The 23,663-nt window shown below is 45.3% G+C and overlaps 2 protein-coding genes across 3 annotated transcripts; both read left to right on the forward strand.

Moving 5' to 3' along the window:
• Window positions 1–4,915: 4,915 nt before the first annotated feature.
• LOC140217251 (uncharacterized) lies at window positions 4,916–11,347 on the forward strand. The gene is made up of 4 exons (XM_072287652.1): window positions 4,916–5,510; window positions 8,516–8,869; window positions 9,836–9,994; window positions 11,339–11,347. The coding sequence occupies exons 1-4, from the start codon at window positions 5,274–5,276 to the stop codon at window positions 11,345–11,347; spliced, it is 759 nt and encodes a 252-aa protein (XP_072143753.1). The 5' UTR covers window positions 4,916–5,273.
• Window positions 11,348–11,565: 218 nt separating this feature from the next.
• Window positions 11,566–20,101, forward strand: LOC126537761 (phospholipid-transporting ATPase ABCA3-like). Of its 2 annotated transcripts, XM_050184849.3 has the most exons (4): window positions 11,566–11,856; window positions 13,715–13,888; window positions 17,113–17,335; window positions 19,820–20,101. In XM_050184849.3, the coding sequence occupies exons 1-4, from the start codon at window positions 11,723–11,725 to the stop codon at window positions 20,060–20,062; spliced, it is 774 nt and encodes a 257-aa protein (XP_050040806.3). In that variant the 5' UTR covers window positions 11,566–11,722; the 3' UTR covers window positions 20,063–20,101. The 2 variants fall into 2 exon arrangements, with proteins under 2 accessions (XP_050040806.3, XP_072144048.1); XM_072287947.1 differs by lacking the exon at window positions 13,715–13,888.
• Window positions 20,102–23,663: the final 3,562 nt, after the last annotated feature.

The raw sequence follows: 23,663 nt of genomic DNA on the forward strand, positions 1-23,663 counted from the left end.
TTCGTCGCCTGCGGGAGCGATACTAGCGCGAAACAATGTGCGTCGCGGAGGCTGGGCCACCAGCCGAGACGTCCTGAAGGGCGGCCAACGAAATTAGGGGTGCGGCAAATATTCCCAAGTTCACAACACGCAGAGCTGTTGCGATTCGTACTAGAAACTTTGAGTACTGGGGCTACTCTAATAAGTTTGCTGCATTTCATGATGTCTTGGCTGGTGGCTTAGCCTCAGTGACGCATTGTCACATTGGATGCGCAAAATTGCTAACGTAACAAACCGAGTAGAAATCGAATATTGCGCAATACTTCTCGTATTCGAAAAGGAACTATTCATTGATCATTCATTGATAGTGGTTACTTCGCAGTATCTGTTTGCGGATCATTCTTTGATACTGGCAACTACGTAGTGTCTCTTGTTGATTTCTCAAAAGCATTCGGCAACATTGATCGCCTAATCCTTTCTTTTTCTAAATTAGAGAACCGTAAACTAACTACTCCGCCATTGACACTTTTGCAGAGCTTTTTCCTCAATAGGATTCATGACGTTAATATTAATATATACACGTACATTTAATCATGCCTGTGTTAAACGAGGTGTTCCAGAAGGTTCGATGTCAGCCCCGTTACTTTTTTCGATATACATGGATCACTTCCCAATTTGCCTTAAGCATTCCCCCTGATACTTTACGCAGATAACACGACTATCTTTTCCCATCATTCCTATTTCGCCACTCTAATTTCTAATCTGTAAACTGACTTGACCTGTCTCGATGAGTAAGGAAAATTTAAATAGAGTATCTATTTATGCATTCAAAACTAGATTCGTGCTTTTCTACTCACACCTTACACCCCGGCCAAAATATGCGAGAAATAGAAATAAATAAAACAACGTACACTATTCCCTGCCTTTATGTAAACTCTAAACAAATTTGTTTAAATGAGTAGACATCCTTTCAAGGAGTTACAGCTAACACCCATTTGAAGTTTCCCCACCCAATCACTTCAATTTGTGAAAAAAAAATCTCACATGGCATCACGGTGCTCTTAAAACCTCGAATGTGTTTTGCCATACACAGCGTCATTGCGCTGCATTATGCATTTATACATATTCACTTAAGTTACTTCATGATATCTTGTGTCAATTAGCAATTATGTTTATATTTGGCCTTTAAAGAAACTCTAAAATCAGAGTGCGCATTACTACTGCCGCTACGTGACTATAGCAGACTCATATCATATTCGTCCAACTAAGTATTTTCCCTATGACCTATATATCTACAGTATTTGTGCTTTCTTTTAAGATCTATTGCCGCATACATATATTCAACATTGTTCAGGTTTCATGTTATCATATCCCAATAGAACTAGATTTTAGATGCGCAGTATCTGTCTATTGCACAAAATACATACTAATTAGAAAAAAAATGAGCATAGATGTTTCATCAAATTCATTATGCTGTAGATTTAAGTTTTAAAATGAAAGAAATAATGCGTATTGATGTATATAAGCAAAAGCTAAAAATGTTCTCATTTTATGTTGAACTGTTGTGTTCGTTAAATTTATTAACTACGTGTACTGTGTCATTATCTTGAAGTCAAGCACTAAAATTTTTGATGCTGTATTTGTTATTTCTTTAATATTGATTGTGGTTTTTTCTATATGTTCGCTTTATTATGATTTTTCAAGTATGAGCATAGTAGGTTGAAAATAACATAAATTGAAAAGGAAAATCTATTGGTCCTTTTCACATGTTCGAAACTAACCAACATTTCGGAACAACCGACTCAAAATCTGGTTACCGTCTTCCGTCTGCGGAAAACAAAGTATCGCAAATTATCAAACGTTGAATAACGAAAAAGACTGTCGAAACAATGCAAAAAAAGTTGGTAATGTAAGCTTTCTTTCCCGTTTCGCGGCGGAAATCTACCTGACAGCCAGTGTCAGCTCGTAGTGTCACATTCAGAGTTTCTTTTTCTCTCGAAATTTCGTCACTAGCACTTTTGATCTTTTGCGCTAGAACCAGTGATGTCTTCCTTGCAACGGGTCCTTTTTCTTTTTACATATGTGTACGACACACAAGTCCTTCAGCAGCTTTCTTTAAGCTAAGCTTCTTTTCGCGAATCCTTCCAGACTTTGCTGACCATGGCTGCTGGGCGCTGCTGCTGTAGCTCACCTTCGCCCTCGTGCAACCACAATTAAATAAATAGCCCACGCAGCCGCAGTCGCAAAAGTCCTGGAGCGTTCGCAAAGAAAGCTGCGACCCAACGCTCCATTGTTCTCATAGCATTCAGCAGGGCTGGAAAATTATACTTAATATTTGTATCATGATACAGATGCGAGATACTGGGGCGATAAGTGTTTGAGATACAGGAGCAACATACTGGAGCAATAATTGTTTCCGATACGATACTTGTCATTTCTATCTTAAGACACTTTGATATCTAAGTAAATTTGTCATCATAACTCTACGGTATAGGGGCCGCCGCCTCTCAACCTTTGGCTTGCGAATTTCGTAACTCTTGCCGACAGATCGCGTTTCTTTCAAATTTCCCCAATTACCAGGTAACATTATTTCCACATTATACAGCATTTCGGAGGGAAAACTAAGTTCTACGTCAATTGCTGGAAGAAGAATTTTGATTCAGAGCCTAGTAATTTCTTAATTGTCGAAGATTGAGTTTAAACTTGAAACAATATTTACAAAAAATTATACCACAGTTTTGTAAGCCGCATCTGTTAGATAACATTATACGGGCAGAGGTGATTTATATTATGGTTTACGTGAAATTCTTACAATGCTTGCATGGGTTGCGCTAATGTTTTACTAAATTAGTGGCATAATTCGAAGCGGTGTACAGTATAACACATTATTTGTCCCCAAACTGTGCAGTCTAGAGAAATCTGATATATTTTTATTGCTGCTTTACAAAGGTGTAAACACTATGCTAACATTTTTTTTAATTTGCAGAATTTTGATACTTTTGGTAAAGGAACGGTGGGGCCTAAATAAAGGGTATCTCCCTGCAATCAGTACATTTTAGCGTTTTCTTTTAAATGCAACAAGCCTTATCAAACCTGCGCAGAGGGCGCGGAGTTCCCTAGGGAATATTTAGATGCGAGCTCCCAGGATAAAATTTTCCAACAGCATAACGGGTCAGTAGGACTTGTTATCACATGAACGCGTGCGTGCTGCGTAATCAGTGATTTTTCTGTACCGCTTTTAATCAATACGAGGCACTGGTTTGTCTACTGCTTATTGTGTGTTTCTTGATGAGGTTTTGTAATCCCACATCAGGCTTCAGAATACGTACGGAGTAGGTTGGCACGTTGTCGATAGACAGTTTTTTTTGTAAGCAACACGTTTAACTTTATAATATTAGTTTTTAAGGTGGCAGTCAACGGGCCTAATTGACAATGGCAGAGCAGGTTTGCAACATTGTTCAAAGTGCTCGCAACTTCACGTGAGCAATAAAGCTTGATGTGCAGTTTCGTGTGCCACTGACCGATGGCTTCTCAGAACACTCATGTAGCTTTCACTTTATCGCTGTCCGATGAAACGGCAGATTATGCAACGTCACGTAATGTTCCATATAAGATGGCACGCCGGCTATCATTAGAAAAGCTGAGTTTTCAGGTAGAAATTTCAAGAAATAGGCTCGCAAACAGTGGAGCCGTTCTCGTCAATACTCGGCATTTGGCAGTAGCATTCAGTGTAGTGCTGTGGTGCTTCCTTGCGTTCCATTGAGAGATCGTTGAAGCAAAAAACCTTGATGACTTTCAAGAAACTTCTCATCAGTGGAAAGGGTGTTAATCCACGGATGGCGAGACAGCATGGATGGGCACGAAATACAGGAATCCCGGCTGCCAAACAAATCGAGCCGTGACGAATGAAATGAAAATAAGCTTCATGATAACTAAGAGCTGAGCACTGCTATAAAATCCAGCTCATCATTAATATGATTTAGAAAACGCAGTTTATATGAGAAAATTTCCCGATGACAGCTTTTCATCCGTAGCCTGTGGAAACACTGGGGTAACTTGCTCGAACATTTTTTTTAAACTGGTCAGTATCCATTCAGAGCTAAATGAGGGCTGAGACGCAACCACTCCGTCCAAGATTTTCGGCAATACAGACAGCGACATAAAAGCGAATGAACTGGAGGCCGCAATACAATTTTTGTGTATGGGACCTGCTTTTGCATTTCATATCCACGATAACTTGTAACCACTGTGTAGCAACAAACTTTGAAACTTTGAAACCTGCAGCGCTGAATCATAGAGGACAGCCGGGCTCAATTACTTGATGCACAGACCCCGAAGCAAAAGCGGGCTCCCCATTTCCTCGTACGCCCTTTGGCGTTGTTGGCTAATCGGGACGGCAGCCATGTGCGTCTGGCTCGTGGCATCCAGATCCTTTCAGCTGTCGAGCTGCTGTCTAAATTAGGCGCAGCTACCGCGAAATAATTAGGCAAGATGTTTTTTGTATCACGTGGCTTCAAACAGCACGTCGGTGCGCAAGGGGTTTATGCGAAAGTGGTAAGACGGCGGGACCACTCGACTGCGGCGAGCGCAATAAATGTTCTCGTGCGTGTGGCACCTGCTTTTGCTGCTTCGAACGCCATTGCGGAGCGTCTGCAGGGGTGGTCAGCGTGACTGCGTCTCTGCTCGTTAAGGGCATTCAAAGTACCTGATGTCTGCTGCGAAACCTATTCCTGTTGAAGATGGGAAAATGTAATACCGGAAACTTAACCGGAATAGCAAGGTGTCTCGTGGGTCATTTTCTGTCCTTAAAGGATGTATAGGAAGTACAGATACTGATACACGTCGTTCTGTAGATATCATGATACAGACAAAAGGTACTCCAAGAGTATCTGAAGATCTTAAGCTATCGTTACATGTGGGAAGACGCAGACGGGAAGCTATGTACAAGTATATCTGCAAGTGAACACGCTGCACTTGGTCAAAAGGCCCGCGCTAGCCTTTAACAGTCGTCGTCGTGTTCCCACCGCCGTACTATTCTTCATTGTAACTACTGGTCCGTAGCAATATCCAAAATAGTTGTATCTTCGATACTGCCCATGGCCCTAGCACTACGTCGAGAGCTGCAGCCTGCAATCTTAGTTGCAATACACGCATCGTGCCCGTAACTGTTTTTACGAAATGTGCAGCCGAGTGCATTGTTATAGTTTTTTTTTTTTGGTGAGGGGGGGGGAGAAGGTGACAAATATAGAAAACGTTTTGACGATGGTTTTGCAGACGCCACCAGCCCAGACCGGATGGAGTACGTGATATACCCATTCGACGTACATCCTTACTCGGCCTTCTATGAGGTCGTCACCCTGTCCGTAGAGGGCGCCGCTCTGTTGGCGCTGCTGATATTGCTCGAGTACTATATAGCAAAGATTGATCAGGCGTTCAGCGCGCTGGAACCGGAGGTCTACGCTGAAGATCTGGTACCCTTCTCGTTGAAGCCGGCCACGCTGCCGCACATCGCCCCTCCGAAGAGTGCGAAGGTAAGTTCATAATTTGAATGGTAACGAAAGTGTACAACCACGACCACCACAGTCATCATCATCATGATAATCGTCATCACGCAGCGCAATTTCGTGCCCGAATCTAGAGAAAGGCATAACCCCTTATCATTGTACTCGATCCTCGGCCGCCTTGACTACCCTTTCCCTTAGCACCAAGCTGTTACTCCATTGGTAAACTTCTAATCTCTTTTATTACAGTGCGCGGCCTGCACTCTTGTTTATCGGTGATGTTGGTGATTATTATTTTTTTGCTTTATCCACTTTGAATCGGGGCTTTGACAAACAGTCACATAGCTAGCTTAAGCTAATCAGGTATGCGATACATTCTTTTTTGTCTAGCCTTTTGTCTACATTTTGTTAATAACTTTCGTTTTCCTGGCAACTTCCACATTGCAACTCTACAACTATATATAAAACTGCGTGACAATATCAACCTGTATCATTTCCTATGTCTGTAACGGATCCGGTCCTATCTATGTCCCCGATCTTTTTTTCACCTATACTCTAAACGTCTCTAGCTTATCTCGACTGCTGACCAGTTAATAATTCCATTCACTTCAAATCACAGCGCTTATGGAAGGTTAGGGATTATAGTCTGCTCCACCTTGCCGTGTTCCGCAGAGCTGACTTGCCATATTCTTGAATGTGTACGTTACCTATGGGTTTCGCTGGACCAATACCTTCGTGTTCCATTAGGATGTGCTGAGTCGTCTCCCAATTTTTCAGGCGGACAAATGCCGCATCCTGCTGTGAATATATAGCCCCGTAAGCTTTTTGTCCTTAGGCAACAAGCTCGAGCCTCAAATAGCAAGACACCACCATTTGTGTTAGTGCAGAGGTTTTCACTTCTACTTTCTCTCTTGCCTTTTTTGTAAATCGCCGTGGTCTTTCTTATTTCTATCTCGGCAAGAGCGCCGTCTGCCTGCGTTCGCTCTCTAAACCATGCTGCCGTCTTCAAGTCTCGCAATTTCCTCATCATATTACTGCACATCGTTTTGTTGCATCGTCGGCAGCTTCATTTTAAGTGTCTCTATAGTCTTCGAAGTGTGGATCCCAACGTTGTTTATTATATGGTTCTACGCCCCCCCCCCCCCCCCCCCCCTCTAACCGACATTATGACCGGCCAAACGTTTTTATACTTAGAGCGTTCTCAGACGTGGCTGGAGCTTCTACAATGATAACTGTAAGGAATGTCTCGACGATAGCCATGTCACACAGAAGCAACAGAAATTCCTTTGTTGAGTGCTACCCGAGCCCCGTGGCGCAGATGCTGTGCGCGGAAGGCGGCAATGGTGACAATATCCCTAGAACGGTAACGCTACGCCCGAAATTATAGTGTTCGAGGGCTGCTGAGAATGTTTCTTTGAATAACCATTCACTTTGGCATCGCAGAGTGAAATGCAGCTCCGTCTCACTCCACCCTAGAAACACACTGCGCTAGGAACAAAAAGTAATTCTGCAAATTCCACACTACTTGTAAGGAGCCACATGGTATGCTCACGATTACGTCACCACTGAGTGCTACAGCGAATTACTGTGGACGTGGGTGCTAGTGCGTATATTTTACTATAGCGTTAGGTGTTCTACCGTTACCCTCCGTCCCGTGGCGCATGTGCTGTGCGCGGAAGACGGCAATGGTGACAATATCCCTAGAACGGTAACGCTACGCCCGAAATTATGGTGTTCGAGGGCTGCTGAGAATGTTTAGCATTTTATGTAAAAAAAAAGGAGTGTTTATACATGTGGGCACACTCGAACTTTTTTCCAAGTTCTTGATTTGTTGTTCTTAGAAGTGCCCTTTCTAGTACTGAAGTCTGATCAGCCTTTCTGTTAGGTGAAACCGCCGCTTGATTTTGGACGAAATTTATTGTGATGATTTTGGAAGTATTCCTAAGTGGTTCAATAGAACTCTGTCGTCTTCAGTGTCCATATAGCTATTCGGCCAGCGCGTTCGCATATAGAAACATAAGATATCAAATTCTATAGAAACTTTATTTAGGTTGCTTTTGAGGCTCTACAAAGGCGGTCAGTATAATATGTCTGAACTTTCTTTTTCGGAACTTCCTTTATTTATTTAAAATCATGAAAGACGCCATAAATAGAATGTCTTTCTAATATATTCCTAGAATTGCAGAAGAATGTCTTTCGGAATGTTTTATTGAGACCGTTTTGAAGGCTCAGAGACAGTCGATAGAATGTCGTTTAGATTCATAAAAGCTTTCTTGGGTGTGCACACCATTTGCAGCCTGCTAAGTGGCAGACCATCGGCACGAATTGTAAGAAGGCATGGAGGAGTGCAGAATTTTTTACACAAAATGTCAGGGCTGTGCTATGCTGCCGATGCGTAATTGTGTGGAGATGGCTGTATTAGCTTTGGGAACATCACTGCGCAGCCGACGTAGTAGATCGTCTGCGAGGCAGTGAAATTGCTTGCTATCGCTCTTGTAGTCTACGAGTCAACCTCGGAGATCCTCTGCTGGTTGTTCTTTTTCGAAGCCACAATCACGAACAGGGAATCTATAAATAACCGACGATGCAGAACTTTTTCAGCGTAGCCCTTGGCTGATGTTATCTTTGGGTGTCCTAGCTAGCATTAGCGAAGCTTGAAGCTTCGAAAAAAAAAAGAACTGGTACACTATACGGTTTTGAAACCTGTGCGGTGCTCGGTCATCTTCCACCACCAAGGTGATTCTTGTGTACCAATTCATTGGCTAACTACAAAAAAGGAATGAAGAACATAGTGAAACAAGCAACAGCTTGACTAACATTATCTGGGGCACCTAATAGAACTTTCGAAACGCTCGCGATTTAGAATGAAAGCGAGCCCAGCCGGCCAAGCTGTGGCTATCCCTGAAAATGAACATTGCCGAAAACAATGTTCACCTGTACTGTTGTAGGAAGGCCAAAGCGTTTTAGAAAGTTTTCACGCGTGGTTTGCTCACTGATGGGAATTGCGTGCTGACGAGCGGCATCGCCGTTTGCAGTCCTTCAAGGATGCGGACCAGGACGTTGTGGAGGAAGAGCGCTTGGTGGCCGCCTTGGTCAAGGAACGGGCGCGAGGCGGTGACACAAAACTGGCGGCAGCCGGCTTACCGGACAAACAGGCTCCGGTCGCCGACGAGAGACCGGTGCCGTCCGACGGGCCGGCGCCACTGATTCGCACAAGATCACCGACGGCCAGCTTAGCCAACACGCAGGTGCCAGTCGCTGACAAAAGGGCAGCGGCGGCCGCCGGCTTAGCCAAAGCGCAAGCGCCAGTCGCCGACACAAAGCGAATGTTAATTGTGCAGCGCCTGCACAAGACGTACGGGTACCTCGAACCCAATCCGGTGCTGCAGGTGAGTATTCACGTAGTGACTGTGTGTGACGGACGAGTGTACGGCTTGAAGTGTATAATTGAACAAATTGTCGCATGAGTCGGAACACTCGCGTGCCGCGCTTTCAGGGAAGTGCCATTTGTCTAATGAAAAGAACGAGCAGCTGTACACTATGAGCACCTTGCGGACGGGGACAATGGGCCATTGTCCCTGGGGCGTACTTCGCTGACGCATATAGAAGCATGGCTGCAAGCCAGCTTCAGCTGGACTGCTAGAGAATGACTGCTTACTTCCTAAGTGCGCTTGTCTACCGTGCTTTTGGGGCGTGGTAAATGTTTACAGGTTGCCAAAAGCTTGTCAAAATCATAATAGGACGCTTTTACACTAAGAAACGTCTGGGTCACCACTGTCGGGAACCGAGGTGTTGCAGCGGTACGCCAGAACAAGAGGACCAGCATAGCAGGCTTCTCAACAGCGCTGCGCAGTTCCCTGCTTGCTCTTCGAGCAGGCGCCGCCCAACTTTGTTTTCGTCGTCTTTCGAGGCCCGCACCGAGGTGCCGGCCGAGAGCGCCGACCTTAGCGTCCCCTCGCGGCGACTTCGGTGGGCGTCCAGAATGCAAATGTGTTCATATGAGACGTTAAACATTCAAAACAAAGAAGTAAAAAGTCGGGTGAAGTTGTATCTGAACTAATTGTTGAATGGCTCCTGGGAAGTTGCATCTGCGTTAATAGCAGCTCTTTGGTAATTGCCTAAAGGCGCAGCCTAAAAATATACAAATCACCACGTATTCATTTCACACTGCATCAATTTGCCTTACCTGTCTTGTTTCTTTTTTACTTGGCTGATGTGGTTTCAACCTTAAGACCACCTCATAACGGTTGAGAACACCGTGCTTTGCGCTCTACCATATTGACCAAAGGGCCCTCTTTTAAATTTATGCCTCACGTGAACCGACTGTCTTCTGCTGTGTGCGATCGCGTGTGCAGGGCCTCAGCTTCACGGTGGCCCCAGGCGAATGTTTTGGTCTGCTTGGCGTCAACGGCGTGGGCAAGACCACGACGTTCCGCATCCTGACCGGCGACATTTTGCCGCACTATGGCGATGCCTATATCGGCCCTTTGTCACTCGTGCACAACATGAGAGAGGCAAGAGTGCACTTTTATACAACACAACAATACTTTGTTACGTGTATTTCAATATAATCAGGAGTTGTCATCGCTGACTACCGAGCTGTAGTGAGTGCACTGCGTCGATTAATACTTTTGTAAGTTGACTACAAAGTCTGCAAATATCGCTAGTATTTGACATTTCCTCTCCCGCTACGAACTCGCGAACGAGACGTGCATCCATGAATAATTTTACAGAGAAGCTGTATACCTCTACTCACCAATGCATTTGTCGTGTCCGCGGGCAAAATGTCGACCAATCACATCGAGAGGCACGCGCCGCGTGCGCACTAATACGCCGCTGAGTTCTTTGCAGCACCACCAGATGGCGCGCGCATCCGCGGCTGCAGCAGTGCCGGCCGGGGGGGGAAGGAAATAATAAGGTCCAGAAAGCTCGCCTTGGCGCACAGCGTTCACCGCAAGTGTTTACCGGCAATATTAAAGCTGCATAAGCTGCATTTCACGGAAAGTGGCACATGTAGCATACGAAGCAAGGAGTGACGTAACTACAATTTCATATGTAAAAAGATCCCGCATAATAACTTAATTCCTTTGTATTCTGATAGCGCCATGGAAAGAATGCGCGTAGTTAGGAGTAGCCTGAACACTATGAGGAGCGACGGTAACAGCGACGTCAATATGCACAACGGCGTCGTGCTTAGGCTAGGTAGGAGGCAGCGGTTCCGGTCCAAAGCAAGCCACGCACAGTTAGGACGCCTGAAGGGCAGCGCGAATACGATGAGCGACGAAAGGAACACCAGCGTCGATATGCACCAAGGCGTCGTGCTCAGGCTCGGCAGGACGCCGTTCAAGGCAACGTCATATTGGTATATCAGATGAAGTGATACCACAGCTTCGCTGGCCAACCATCTTCACATTGTGCATTGGAGACCATTTTTTAACACCTCATATGGCCGGTTCAAACCACCACCCTCCTTACTTTCATTGTCTCCTCCCATCTACACGGTGATCCCTATTCATCTATTTATTTCCTAAATGCACCCGCCGCCCCATTCTAAACTCAGGCGAATGTGCTATCCTGACAAATTGTACGTTTACTAATTGACTTCACTATTCTGCGCTGTGAAAATGCATGTAAAGCAATAGAACATTTTCTGTAAAGAGTTGTCACTCGAGGGTCGCAGATAATGCTGAGAAGGAGGCGGTTGGAAAATAAGCTCCTTTTTGCCGCCGTAATCGCGAATCGCGTAACGGATTGACATCTGGCACCTTTTGCGTTACCTTTATTCTACTACGCCAATAATCTAAACACTTCAGAGAAAAGTGCAACCATGGGCCGCCTCCATTTTAATACATGCGCAGGGCGCGTAGCCGAGTAATGTTGAGGCATATTGATAGGCAAAACTGCATTGTTCTGCCTGAAGATCGTAAAGCATTTATCAGAGACTTTACAAAAGCTTTATTAAGTGCACAATGTATAGTGAAAAATTTTAAAAAGGTACATGTAAACTTAATGCCTTTTTAACTCCGAAACCTGAACTGAAGCTTCTCTTGTCATTACAATGGAACGTTTGTTGACGGCGGTGAAAGTCGAGAAAACCAAGGCCAGCTGTTACGACTGCGGGTAGTTTCGCGTTCTGAAGTACCACAAGCCTCGCTAAAAAAGTTAACTTTGCACTTATTGCATCTCTCGGACAGTTTCAACGGTACATTGGCTACTGCCCCCAGAAGGACGGCCTACTGGACATGCTGACGGGTGTGGAGACCCTGGTGCTCTTTGCGCGTCTAAAGGGCGTTCAGCTCACGCAGCAGTACCTGGACACGTTGCTGGACATCTTCCGCCTGGAGGAGACCGCCAACCAGCTGGTCAGCACAATGAGGTATATACCGGATAAATGCGTTGGCGTTTTATTTTATTTTTTTGCTTCTTTTCCCATGAATCGACGTATCTCACTGGTTCTCCGGTTAGGCCCGCGAAAGAATACTCTAATCACGGCGCTACAATTCTTCGCTTTTTCGCGCCTAGTAGTGGACCTGTCATCTGCTCTGCAGGTTTTGGCGATTTGAACAAAACGCCCTTGAACATAGGCATCACCAGGTAATGTAAAAGCGTATTAATCTAGCACAAGATAATTCAGGCGAACATTTCTCATCACTCATTAGCCTGACTCAAACCTTGGTCTAACGTGCGGAAAGGTAAAAATGGCTTCCATCTGCAGACAGTGCACAACGTTTACAGACGACGTCTGTAACACCCCCAGCGACTTTTTCTGCGCCTTTATGTGTGCGATAAACTGTTAAAAATGCTGACTCCCATTTATTTATAGCCCATATTGGCCGGTGCAGAGCAGTTATTGATGAAAATGAGGTGTATTTGCGTAGAAGAACCATCGAATCACTCAGTGCCTCGATTTTTCCCTTTGCAGTCACGTGTCATCAGCTTAGTTCTGACCTGCACTGCGCTATGAAGGCTTCTAGAAGACTAGCATTTGGAATGCCAATGCATCTCATAGCACATTTTGGGGACGGGTGTCTTGAAGCTGTCTCTACAAACACTTTCTGGTTAATGAACTTTTTACCTGCGCGGGCCTCAATTCCACATGAGCGAGGAGTACTCTAAGGTAAATAATAATGTGGTTATACCGCGAAGAAATGTTGATCGGCTAATGGAATATTAGTTTTTGTTGCGCCAAGTACTCGTAGCTTATGCAAATAGTCCACTTAAGTATGCGCTGTCACTTTACGAAGTGAATTGCTCCCTCATTGAAGGCAACCGACAGACGAAGCAGTCTCAGATCAGATGTACAACTGCGGTGCCACCAGAAGTTTATTTAAGGGTTGCTTACGAGAATATTGATCATTATTTTCCAAGCTTTTATTAATAAATTCACCAGTCGTGTGCTGCTCAAACACGCTGAATTTCACAAAAGTGCACATATTCATATTTCATAGTCAAGCACGGTGTTAACCCTGAATAACGCAAGGGGGCTGCGAGGGCTTGGACATTTTGGTTACGTTTCGTTGAAGATGGCATTGATGTTATTGAATTTTCAAGGACAATATCCTTCAATACAAGGCGTCATGTTATACAAGCTGTAACATGCCACGTGTGTCTTGTTAACGTGAAAATTTTATTTCAGTGCAATTACTTTTATTCTCAGTGGTGACAACCGAGCTCTGCCCACGGGTATGTATCACTGTGATCGGTCGGAGGTGAACGGTGGATAATAAGAAAATAATTGAGACAAGCGGCAGGAATCCTTACATTTTACTGCCCTGAGCCAACAGTTTTATATTGCTTGCTCGAGTAAAATTCAACATCTGCTTGATAAGTTTTAAGCCGCAAATTGATTTTTGCCTAGTGGAATGATTATTCAAAGGGAAGACCAATATTTAGAGTAGAAAGTCATAACTGATGGAAAGAATGTCGGTTGTCTAAGAGAACGTATAAAGGTGCACTTCTATAAAACTTAGTGTTACCAGTTCATTTACTCTGAGAAGTAGTACTCACGCTGTTGTCACCCAGACACTTGGGAAGGCTGGAGTTTGTTGTTTTCTACGTCTTTAGTCGAGTGCTCATCCCACGGAGCACAGGCCTGTTCTGTATATTTATGTGTAGATAACATGTACGCGTGTTTTAGTTAGTACCAGAGCACCGGTTGCTCGGATAAGATGCTGAGTTACGCTGTACGCATACTCCACCCGAATCAGACTTCCATTCGTTCGCTCATCTTGCAGTGGCGGTAACCGTCGCAAGCTGTCGCTGTGTGTCTCCATGATCGGCATGCCACCTCTGCTGCTTCTCGACGAGCCTTACGCGGGGGTGGGCGCAACGGCCCGCCGGCGGATTGTCAGCTGCATGGTCGAGCTGCAGCGTCTTGCCAAGATCTCCATCGTTCTCAGCTCGCATAAGTACGACGAGCTCTGCAAACGGAACGCGGTATCACTTAAGAGCACGCGTTAGTTTGCTGTACCAAATACAAGAACGGTTAAAAAAAACAAAAAAACAAAAACTAACCAGCATTTTCAACCGTTGATGCAAAGCGCATCTCGTACATGATATCAGCGCGAACGGTGTCGGCAAATCTGTGCTGATGTGCCGTTCTCAACCTGTACAGTTAAGCGTGACAGAGCGCCATCAAAGGCGTAGAGTGGGAATGAGATTTTACGTTTAGAGACGCGAGCATGCATGATAAACTGATGTTGAGTAACTTATATTGTCCATGGCAAGGTCGAAACCCATCTTCAACCTGCTCGTTCTTTCAACGCAATGTTTTTTTTTTGTTTTTTTAACGCATTCAGCCGGACCGCTCGTTTCGTAATATCGTCTGCTCCCATCTTCAACCTGCTCGTTCTTTCAACGCACTGTTTTCTTTTTTTTTTTTTACGCATTCAGCCGGACCGCTCGTTTCGTAATATCGTCTGCTCCCGTCATCTCTCGCTTGCGCTTGTTTGGTTTGTTTGGTTTAGTCTCTTTCGCACTCGTTTCGATTGTAATGGTTTGCAACTGTCTTGTAAATTTATTGTATGTGCGACTCGAATCGCGTAGTCTTTTCTAGAAGTCAAGCGGCACCAGCGATTACACTGGAACATTCGACAAGTTGCGCGTAAGAGCCGACGCGCTTGAAGCGCAGATCAGATTTTCGACGACTGCCGACTTTGCTACATGCCTCCCTCAAATTATTTGCCTCAAAGTATTGCAAAATGGAAACGCGTGTAGAGCGGCGGTCGAATTTCGCATTAGGGAGTACCGTAATCATCGGTAATCTTTTTTCCAGCAATACTGTAAACGTGTCTTGCGTATCTGAACTGCTGACCGGTTGAGACTTCCGTCTGCTTTAAATGCAAGCGCTTCTGGAAGTTGCACTTTACGTACTGGTCTCGCTGGTGAATCCCTTCGCATTCGTTTAAAATGTGTTCAATGGTATCCGGGTTCTTGCTGCAGCATACACAGGCCTCATCTAATTTCGAATATTTGATCCGCCATGTTATTATCCTTAGGCAATCAGCTCGAGCCTCAAAGAGCAAAGCACTTCCCTTCGTGTTATCGTACAGACTTTCCTTTCTAGGCCGTAAGTTCTTTTTTCTCATTCTCGTAAATTTCCATGGTCTTTTTTGTCTCCATTATTTGCATCTAATTCGCTGTGTCCGCTTCTCTCACTTTCTTTCCGACTACTCCTGGTTGTCTATCTACACTTTCAATTGCCCTGTACTTGGTTGGCAACTTTCTTGGCTTCTTCCCTTGTTCTGTGCACACGATTTTCAGGCACAGATAGCAGTATACTTTAGCAGCCCAGTCATTTTGATCCATGTTCCTGAGTGTGTCTTCAAAACAAATTTTGCTCGGCGCTTCTCTGATTTCAAACTAGATCAACCAATAGCCCTTTGCACTGCCTCGTTTGTGGGTTTACCGTGGGCTCCGGAAGCCACCCAGTCCACTGATTTTTGGTTAACTTCAAACCCCACAGTATATCCGATTTCAGGCACAGAATGGCATTCTCGAACGTCAGCACTGGCACCATGATGCATTTCCAGATTCCACGCACCACTTCATATTTTGTGTGTCCCCAAAGTGCCCTAGGTTTCATTATTGCTGCATTCCGCTTCCCTCTTATTTAGAGAATATCTTGGTGAGTGCTTGAGTAAGTCTCTCTTTCATTTATGTATACGCCGATGTATTTATATTGCTTGACTATGGGTATGACTTACCGTTCAATCGGCACAGCGTAGTTACTAGTTTCTTTATTAAGATCATAATTCGCAATTTCTCTGTGCTAAACTTAAGGCTTAGATTTGTCGTTGCGTTGACAAACATATTACCCTCTCTCTCTAAATATCTTGCGTTGTCCGCCACTAGCATTATGTCGTGCGCATACATCAGTGTGGGGACATTCTGTTTCGCCATTTGTCCATTACGCGTGTATGATAAATCCTAATTAACTGTTTTGCAGTTGTCTATGTTAGCATAAAGCGTGAGCAACAATGGACACAGAGGACAATCTTGCTTCAGTCCTTGGTGAATTTCCACCGTTTCGTTACAATTTCGTCCTTCCCACGCAACTACTTTTACTTGGCTCTTTCTGTAGCAGCTCAACGAAATCGCCATCTCTGCGTTCGTGCTTGAGAATATCCCATAAAAGATCCCTCTTTGCGTTGTCGTAGGCTCCCTTATCTAGAAATGCTATCCATAAAGCAATTGAGCTATTGAAATCTCTGTGCACTGAGTTAGAACAAAAGTATTATCTTCTAATCGTCTACCGCGGGCCTGAACCCATTCTGTAGTTTCCCCAGTACATTAATGGTTTCCGGCCATTCCGAACGTTGTAATTTTATTGCGTTCATTGTAATTCTATATAGCACCGATGTTACTGTTACTGGCCTGTAGAGCTTGCCCTTTCCTTACCATCGTTGCCTTTGTAGATGAGGTTCATCTTGCTTTCACGCCATCGAACTGGAATTTTCTTCGTCTTAATCACTTGTTCAATGACACTGGTCAGCAGCGCCTTGCTCTTCGGACAGACCTTTTGGATTACCTGTGTTGGGCTTTCATCGGGTCCTGCGGCGGTGTTATTAGGGACATTTTCTTCTGATTTTTTCCCGGTAAATGTTTTTTGTGGTAAACTTTGAAATGTTATGATGATTTCAAAGAACCCAGCCCCTACGCAGCGGACGCCTGCCATTGATCGGCTGTGAGCACGTGACTTCTTGTACCATATGAGGGAGCGCTGCCGGATTTTCCGCTTAAGAGCCATATAATGTTTACGCATTAACAACAAAAAAAGAACGATTGTTCCCGCCCAATCTCCACTGCGCAGCATGGCGCGTTTTCGATTCACTGGGAAATAGTAGAAGGCGCGGGAACCAACGGAGACAAAAGAGGCTTACAAAGTACAAAGACATAGCGCTGACTTTCAGTCACTGCTGTGACTGTGTACTTTGCATGCCTCCTTTGTCTCCGTCGGATCCCGCGCTGTGTTCCGCCTTCCGCTGTGTTCAACCAACTCTAGTTACTCTGCTAAACCTCACTCGGAAAACCTGCGTGTTTGTCAAAACATCACGGAGTTATATCAGGCAGCGCTGCCTACTTTAAGCGGCGGGGATCTAGTGGGAAAAAGCTTGTATTGCACACAACGCAGCCTGTCTGACGTGGAGTTTCTGTGCAACCGGATCGCCATTCTGGGCGAGGGCAAGTTGCAGTGCCTGGGATCGCTGTCTCACCTCAAGGAGAAGTTCGGCAAAGGCTACACCATCTTGGTGAAGACGTTACCGGACCGGAAGCAGGACTTGGTCTACCAGCGGGACGTCAGCAAAGCAGTCACTAAGGCCTTCTCTCAAGCGGAGCTGGTGTACACGTACGAGGTGTGTGCATTGGGGGAGTGATGGCTGGCAGGTGCTCTCTGGCTAAATCTAAACCAGGGTGCCGTAACATGAAGCGATTCCAAACTTGTCTGTTCCAATTCTACAATAAGCCCTTCACGATAGGCCCAAAACTTTTTTGGCCATCCCCACTTCGCTTGTCTGTCACGCGGCGTCATGAAAACCGCAATCGCTCCCCATCTGATGCATCGTGTGCACACTCATTCTGCACGATTAGACAAAAAAAAAAAAATATATTTCTGATTCAACGCCTGTTCGTCATTAACCCTCTGCTATAGGTCAAAACATTTTGGGTTGCGCCCACTTCGCCTGTATGTCGCGTAACGTCCCAAAACCGCGAAAACTGACGCGTAAAAGTATCTTTTTCCAGCCAGTTTCGGTTTCAAGGAGCCTGCCAAGGGGGACTAATTGTTCGCGTATCTCCCACATGAAATCCGCTATTCAAAATTTAATCGTTGGGATAGGTAGTGTGGAGGACGGGCCCCAATGTACTAATTTGCTGCAGCCGTCTATTATTGATAATTAGAAAGTTAATTACCGTAACTTCGCTGATTATGCACGTAGGTTCGATAATTTCTCTGTATCTAGAGGCCGCCAATCTGTACAATTGAATGGCAAACATAACATTACCATGATTGATATTTCTGTAATTTTAAAAATTTGGTGCAGTTAAGAAAGAAGAGACCACCCTGTATATCGCCAGTTATTTCGTTCTACGTGACCGTTTTGAAATGTGTAAACACGGAATTTTACTTCATTGATGATTCGCTTCAACTTTCCGATTTAAACATATGTGCCTTAAAGTATTTACTGGAAACAATTAATCTAATTAGTTTATTTTAAGAGAAGATTGCGTTGTCTTTTCGTGAAAATGACGTCCGAACGGGTAGATACTGTATATGTAGCGACGTTGCTGGGGTAAATACTGTAGGCTTTAAAAAAAATGTGCCCGAAACAAAAGAGTGCACTGTATATAGGAAACATAGAGGGATATGAGAGCACTCCGTACCAATATTTTAGTTTTGTCGCCATATACCAACCCTGCGGGACACATTGGTCTTGATGACTGCTTGATGCATCGGTAAAAAAAAAGGAAGACGTTCAAGTTTCGCCTTTAAGAGTGAAATGCGATAGCCCCCCCCCCCCCCCCCTTTCCCATTCAATGACCCCTTACTACTTTTCATGCGTCCCGGCAGCTGCAGCCTATGTAACCGTAACGCTTATACCGGGAAAGGCTGGCGGCGAACGCTATGCACGAAGACAAGCTTTTTTTTTTTTTTTAGAAACGCGACTTTTTGTACGGCTCGATCTCCTGTTATGGTTTCGCACTTTAAATATTTCAGTCTGAGAAGAGCTAATTTTTAATTAGATTTATTTGTGGGCTGCCGTTCTCAGAATTCCGCGGAATAACTTTGTGAAGAATGAGAGACAATGAATGCGCATCTTTGGTGGTAGAAGAGCGGTTGGGTACGCGTGTGTCGGAATTTGGTTCGAAATTCTTTTCGTGGAAGCGACGTCCGACGCCGACACCGGATTTTCTCCGACACGGGGCCCTTCACGCTATCGCGTTAATATGAAGAAGAAATCGCCGATGCGATATACGACTGAAATAAAGATTCTGTAGGAACGACCAAGTGCTGAATTCCCATAAAATATTTAATGTTTTAGCCCCACTCATGTATTCTCAATGAAAGAGGTGCTGACACGGGAACATTTGTTGCATTTTATTCATACGGGCAACTGAGCCTATAGGACTTCGAAATTTGAATTGCACTGCATCACTTTCTAAGGCTTTGCCCTGTTGAGTTTATTCGCATCCTCAAGAATGGTATGGTACATACTTCGGGAGTTCTGTCATGACAGCAACCGGTTTTGCAATTTTTTACGAGTCTTAATTCAGCGCTTTGGGCAATGTTGAACGACCTAGCCACGACACCTTAACGTATCGGGGTGCAGTATGGTCGAATATGAACCCGTTTCACTTGAGCCCAGAGCCCTGTCCTCGGTGTTTTGTTTTTGAGACTGGCCTTCTAAACTCATCTCAAGTGATCTCACTTGAAGCGAATGAGTTTGCAGCGATTGCTCTTCGGGAACACGTCATTCCGAACTCTCGTGGCACCTGTGACATGTGTAATAAATTTCGCCTCGCAGAAGTGGTTTGCAGAAAAAACGCCATTGTACCTTGCACTGATGGACGTTAAATCAGGCACAATTATATCGTGGTTTTGGCACACGAAATTCTAGAATTTAATTTTATTGGTAGCAGTTTGTTGAATCGTCTTCTAGGTTTTTCTCCGTACGTGGTCAACAATGCACACAGGGAACATTGGGATTAAGTCATTTAGATACAAAGGGCGACAAGTGCTCGAACGTGCTTAGCTATGAACCATTTTTTTTATTACGCCTATTCGCGGCGAGTCTACAACAAATACACTTGGCACCTGTTTCTGCCACTGAATTTTTCAGGGCGTACTGGAGTTCCGCATGTCCCGTGTGGAAATTCCTTGGAGCGAGATGTTCGCCCGCATGGCGCGCATCAAGAAGCGTTTCAAGCTCCAGGACTTCTACATCTCGGACACATCACTGGAGCAACTCTTCCTCAGCGTGATTCGCAAGGAGGCCAGTGAGGCGGCTGCCGCAGCAGCCGCCGCACAACAGCAGCAAGCTCCAGTGGTGGGACACACCATGGCCGCGACGTTGGGCATCTAGCGCGCTAATCGTAGTGCGTAATTCGCACCGCTAATAAATCCACACGGTGTATTCATTCATTCATTCATTCATTCATTCGTAAGCCACATATGAAACACACCCATTTGTATACAATATAGTAATACACTACGTTGGTTGGAGCCATTACCACCCCACACACGTACGAAAATGGCTATATGTGGCCACGGCCATACTCTAACGTCGGTGACAAAACGTCTGGAAAATCGCGCTTTTTCGGAACGAAGTGCAGCCAAGTGTCACTCCGGAGGTGCTGAAATCTCTCATATTTCTAATGTTCTTTAAAGCAGAATAATTTTTGCAGCGAAGCTGTTTACCTTTAGCCCCGTATGCTTCCCCCCTTGCCCGGGGTGGTAGGAGAGGGCGACACTTGGGCCGGCTTACGTCCGTGTCGTGGCGCGTGGACAGGATTGCGTGGTTCCGGTCCCGGAGATAGCGCAATACCGGGGCGACGCGCGGCAGAGGTGAAGCAGGCTTCTAGCACTGCGACAACTTCCAAAATTAAGGAATATCTGCATAGTGTGTTGCCATATTTAATAACGTATGCAGCCCATGTGGTACAACTAGTGGTACCAGCCCACGTATGCAGCCTAGACAGCTATACGCTAACAATCCGTCCCCATGTGAATGTTTGCGCCCCAACGAATTTTTGCTTGCCCTTGATGACTGCCACCACCGGTATTTCCACTTTTCCCTACTTATGGTTTTACTATGAGAATGCCAGCAAACTTGAGAGGAGGAGGAGGAGGAATAAACTTTATTTGTGCACAGAAGATTTGAGACCTAGGCCTCTTTACCTAGGCATCTTCGGCCTGCTGGATTGCCTTGAGTTGGTCTTCCGGTGCACAGCTGAGCGACGCGGTTTCCCACTGCTCTCTGGTCTTATTTTATTCTGTATGGGTGTACGAGGACAAGCCCAAACCATATGTTGTAGGTCCGCCCTTTCTTCACAGAATCTACTTCTATCCGTGTAAAGGTCCGGGTAGTAGCGGTGGTAGGCCACCGGGTTCGGATATGTATCTGTTTCTAAGAGGCGCCATGCCGTCGCTTGCCGTCTATTTAACGAGGAGTGTGCCGGGGGGAAATGGGCCCTTCCCAATTTATAGTGTTTGGTGAGCTCGTTAAAGCTGGTCATCCTATCTCTCTCCGTTCCCAGTATTTCTTGCGTGTCACCTGCTCGGCCTGTCAGTTCTCGAGCCAGGTTGTGCGCTATTTCGTTCCCGGGAAGGGAGGAGTGTGCGGGTGCCCATATAATGTGAATGTCGTGATCTTCACGAAAGTTGTTTAAAATTCTCAGTGCTTCCGGCGAGATTCTTTCTTTTGCATAGTTCTTGACGGCTGTCTTGCAGTCGCTTACTACAATGTTAGCTTCCGTGGAGGCTATTGCCAGTGCTAAGGCAGCTTCCTCCGCCACCTCTGCCTTCCATGTTTTTACCGTCCCACTAACTCTGCAGTCACCCTCTAGACTCGTAGCAACTATCGACATACTCTGTCCATTTGCGTACTCCGCCGCGTCCTCATAGACCATGTCCCTGGCACTACGGAATCTTTTGTGGAGAGCTCTCGCTCGTGCGTTTCTTCGATCTTGGTGAAACTCCGGGTGCATGTTTCTGGGGATTGGGGCTATTGATAGATGTTCCCTTATTTTCCTTGGGATGTCTTCCCGCACTCCGTGCTGTGCTTCGTAGGTTATTCCGATGTCATCTAAGATGTGTCTCCCCGTCAAACTCTGTGTAAGCCTTTCATACTGCGCTACTCTCTGGGCCTCAATAAGTTCGTCTAATGTGTTGTGCACGCCGAGCGCCAAGAATTTCTCGTTTGACGTATTTGCCGGAAGTCCCAAGGCTTGCTTATACGCCCTTCTAATAATGCAGTCTATCTTGGCTTTCTCCGCAGCGTAGAGCTTGAGGTAAGGAACCACATATACAATACGACTGATTACGAATGTTTCTATTAATCGGATGAGATTGTGCTCTTTCATGCCATAGTGCCTGTTGGATATCCGCTTTATTAGTCTGTTTGTTGAACACTATTGTCAAGTAGTCCAATGGTTTCTCCGTTATGGCCGTTTTCGGATATGTGGAGTCCCAGTATTCTCAGGCTCTCCACTATCGGTATCGTGGTGCCTTCTACTGTGACTACAATGCCCGGCCTTTCCCTAATGCTTTTTCGACTCCGGCATGTGGGCCTATAGAGCAGAAGTTCTGATTTTTGCGAGGAGCATCTCAGTTCCTTGTCTTTGATGTAGTCTTCCACCGTGTTTACTGCTGTTTGAAGGATCTCTTCCACATGCCCATCGCTTCCACCCGCCACCCAAAGGGTGATGTCGTCCGCGTAGAGGCTGTGTCCGGGTCCTTCTGTCTTTTCGAGTCTCGCAGGAAGACCGATCATTGCCACGTTGAATAGAAAGGGAGATAGGACTGAACCCTGCGGAGTACCCCTATTACCTGGCTTGAGCGCGTCCGATTTGGATTCTCCAATTGAAGTCTTTGCGGTACGATCTGTCAAGAAGTCTTTGATGTACGCGTATGTTTTACGTCCTACATCCAGCTTTTGGAGATTTTGTAGTATGGCCTTGTGCATGACGGTGTCAAAGGCCTTAGTTAGATCGAGACCTAGTATTGCCTTAGTGTCTAGACTTTTCTCACCAGCATCTATGATCTGATGTTTTAGTTGAGCATAATATCCTGCGTCGATAACTTTGGTCGAAATCCAACCATGGTATGTGGGTAAAGTCCTCCATCATCCATGTATCTCGTGAGACGTGTGAGAACCACATGTTCCATGAGTTTACCGACGCAGGATGTCAGTGATATGGGCCTTAAGTTCGTCAGTTGTGGTTTCTTTCCAGGCTTTGGTATAAAAATGATTTGGGCTGATTTCCATTGACTTGGAATGCTGCCTTGCTCCCAGCAGTTATTCATGTAGTCCGTGAGAGCTCGGATGGATACATCGTCGAGGTTCCTGAGTGTTTTGTTGCTTATCCCATCAGGTCCTGGTGCAGATTTCGAGTTGAGCCTGGTAAGTTCATATCTGACTTCTGCCTCCGTAATAGGGGTATGAAGATCAGGATTCTCGTTACCTAGGTAATCCGGAAGTAGTTCTCTATCCGCCTCTCCAACGTACATCTTTTGGAGCTCTCGAAAGAGCTCTTCTTCTGTACCGTTGTTGCTGTGTATAACCTTCTGTAGATTGTGTCTTTGGATGGTTTTTGTACTTCCGGGGTCCAAGAGGCATCGGAGAATGTTCCAGGTCTTGGACATTCCTATCTGCCTTTCCATCAAGTCGCACGTGGCTTCCCACTTCTGTTGGGTTAACCTACTTGCATCTATCTCGATTTCCTTGTTTAATTCCACAATTCTCTTCCTTAATTTCCGATTATGTTTTTGCTTTTTCCATCTTTTCAGCATGCTACCTTTCGCTTCCCACATGTGCAATAATCTGCTATCCATCTCCTGTATACCTGCCTCCTCTGGAACAGTTTTGGTAGCTCGTTTAATGTTTTCTTGCAGTTTCTCTGCCCATTTCTCAATGTCCGTTATAGTGTCTTCCGCATCATCTTGTCGGATTTTGCGGAAAGAGT

This window comes from Dermacentor andersoni, chromosome 4 (genome assembly GCF_023375885.2).
Source record: "Dermacentor andersoni chromosome 4, qqDerAnde1_hic_scaffold, whole genome shotgun sequence".
Classification (NCBI taxonomy): Eukaryota; Metazoa; Arthropoda; class Arachnida; order Ixodida; family Ixodidae; genus Dermacentor; species Dermacentor andersoni.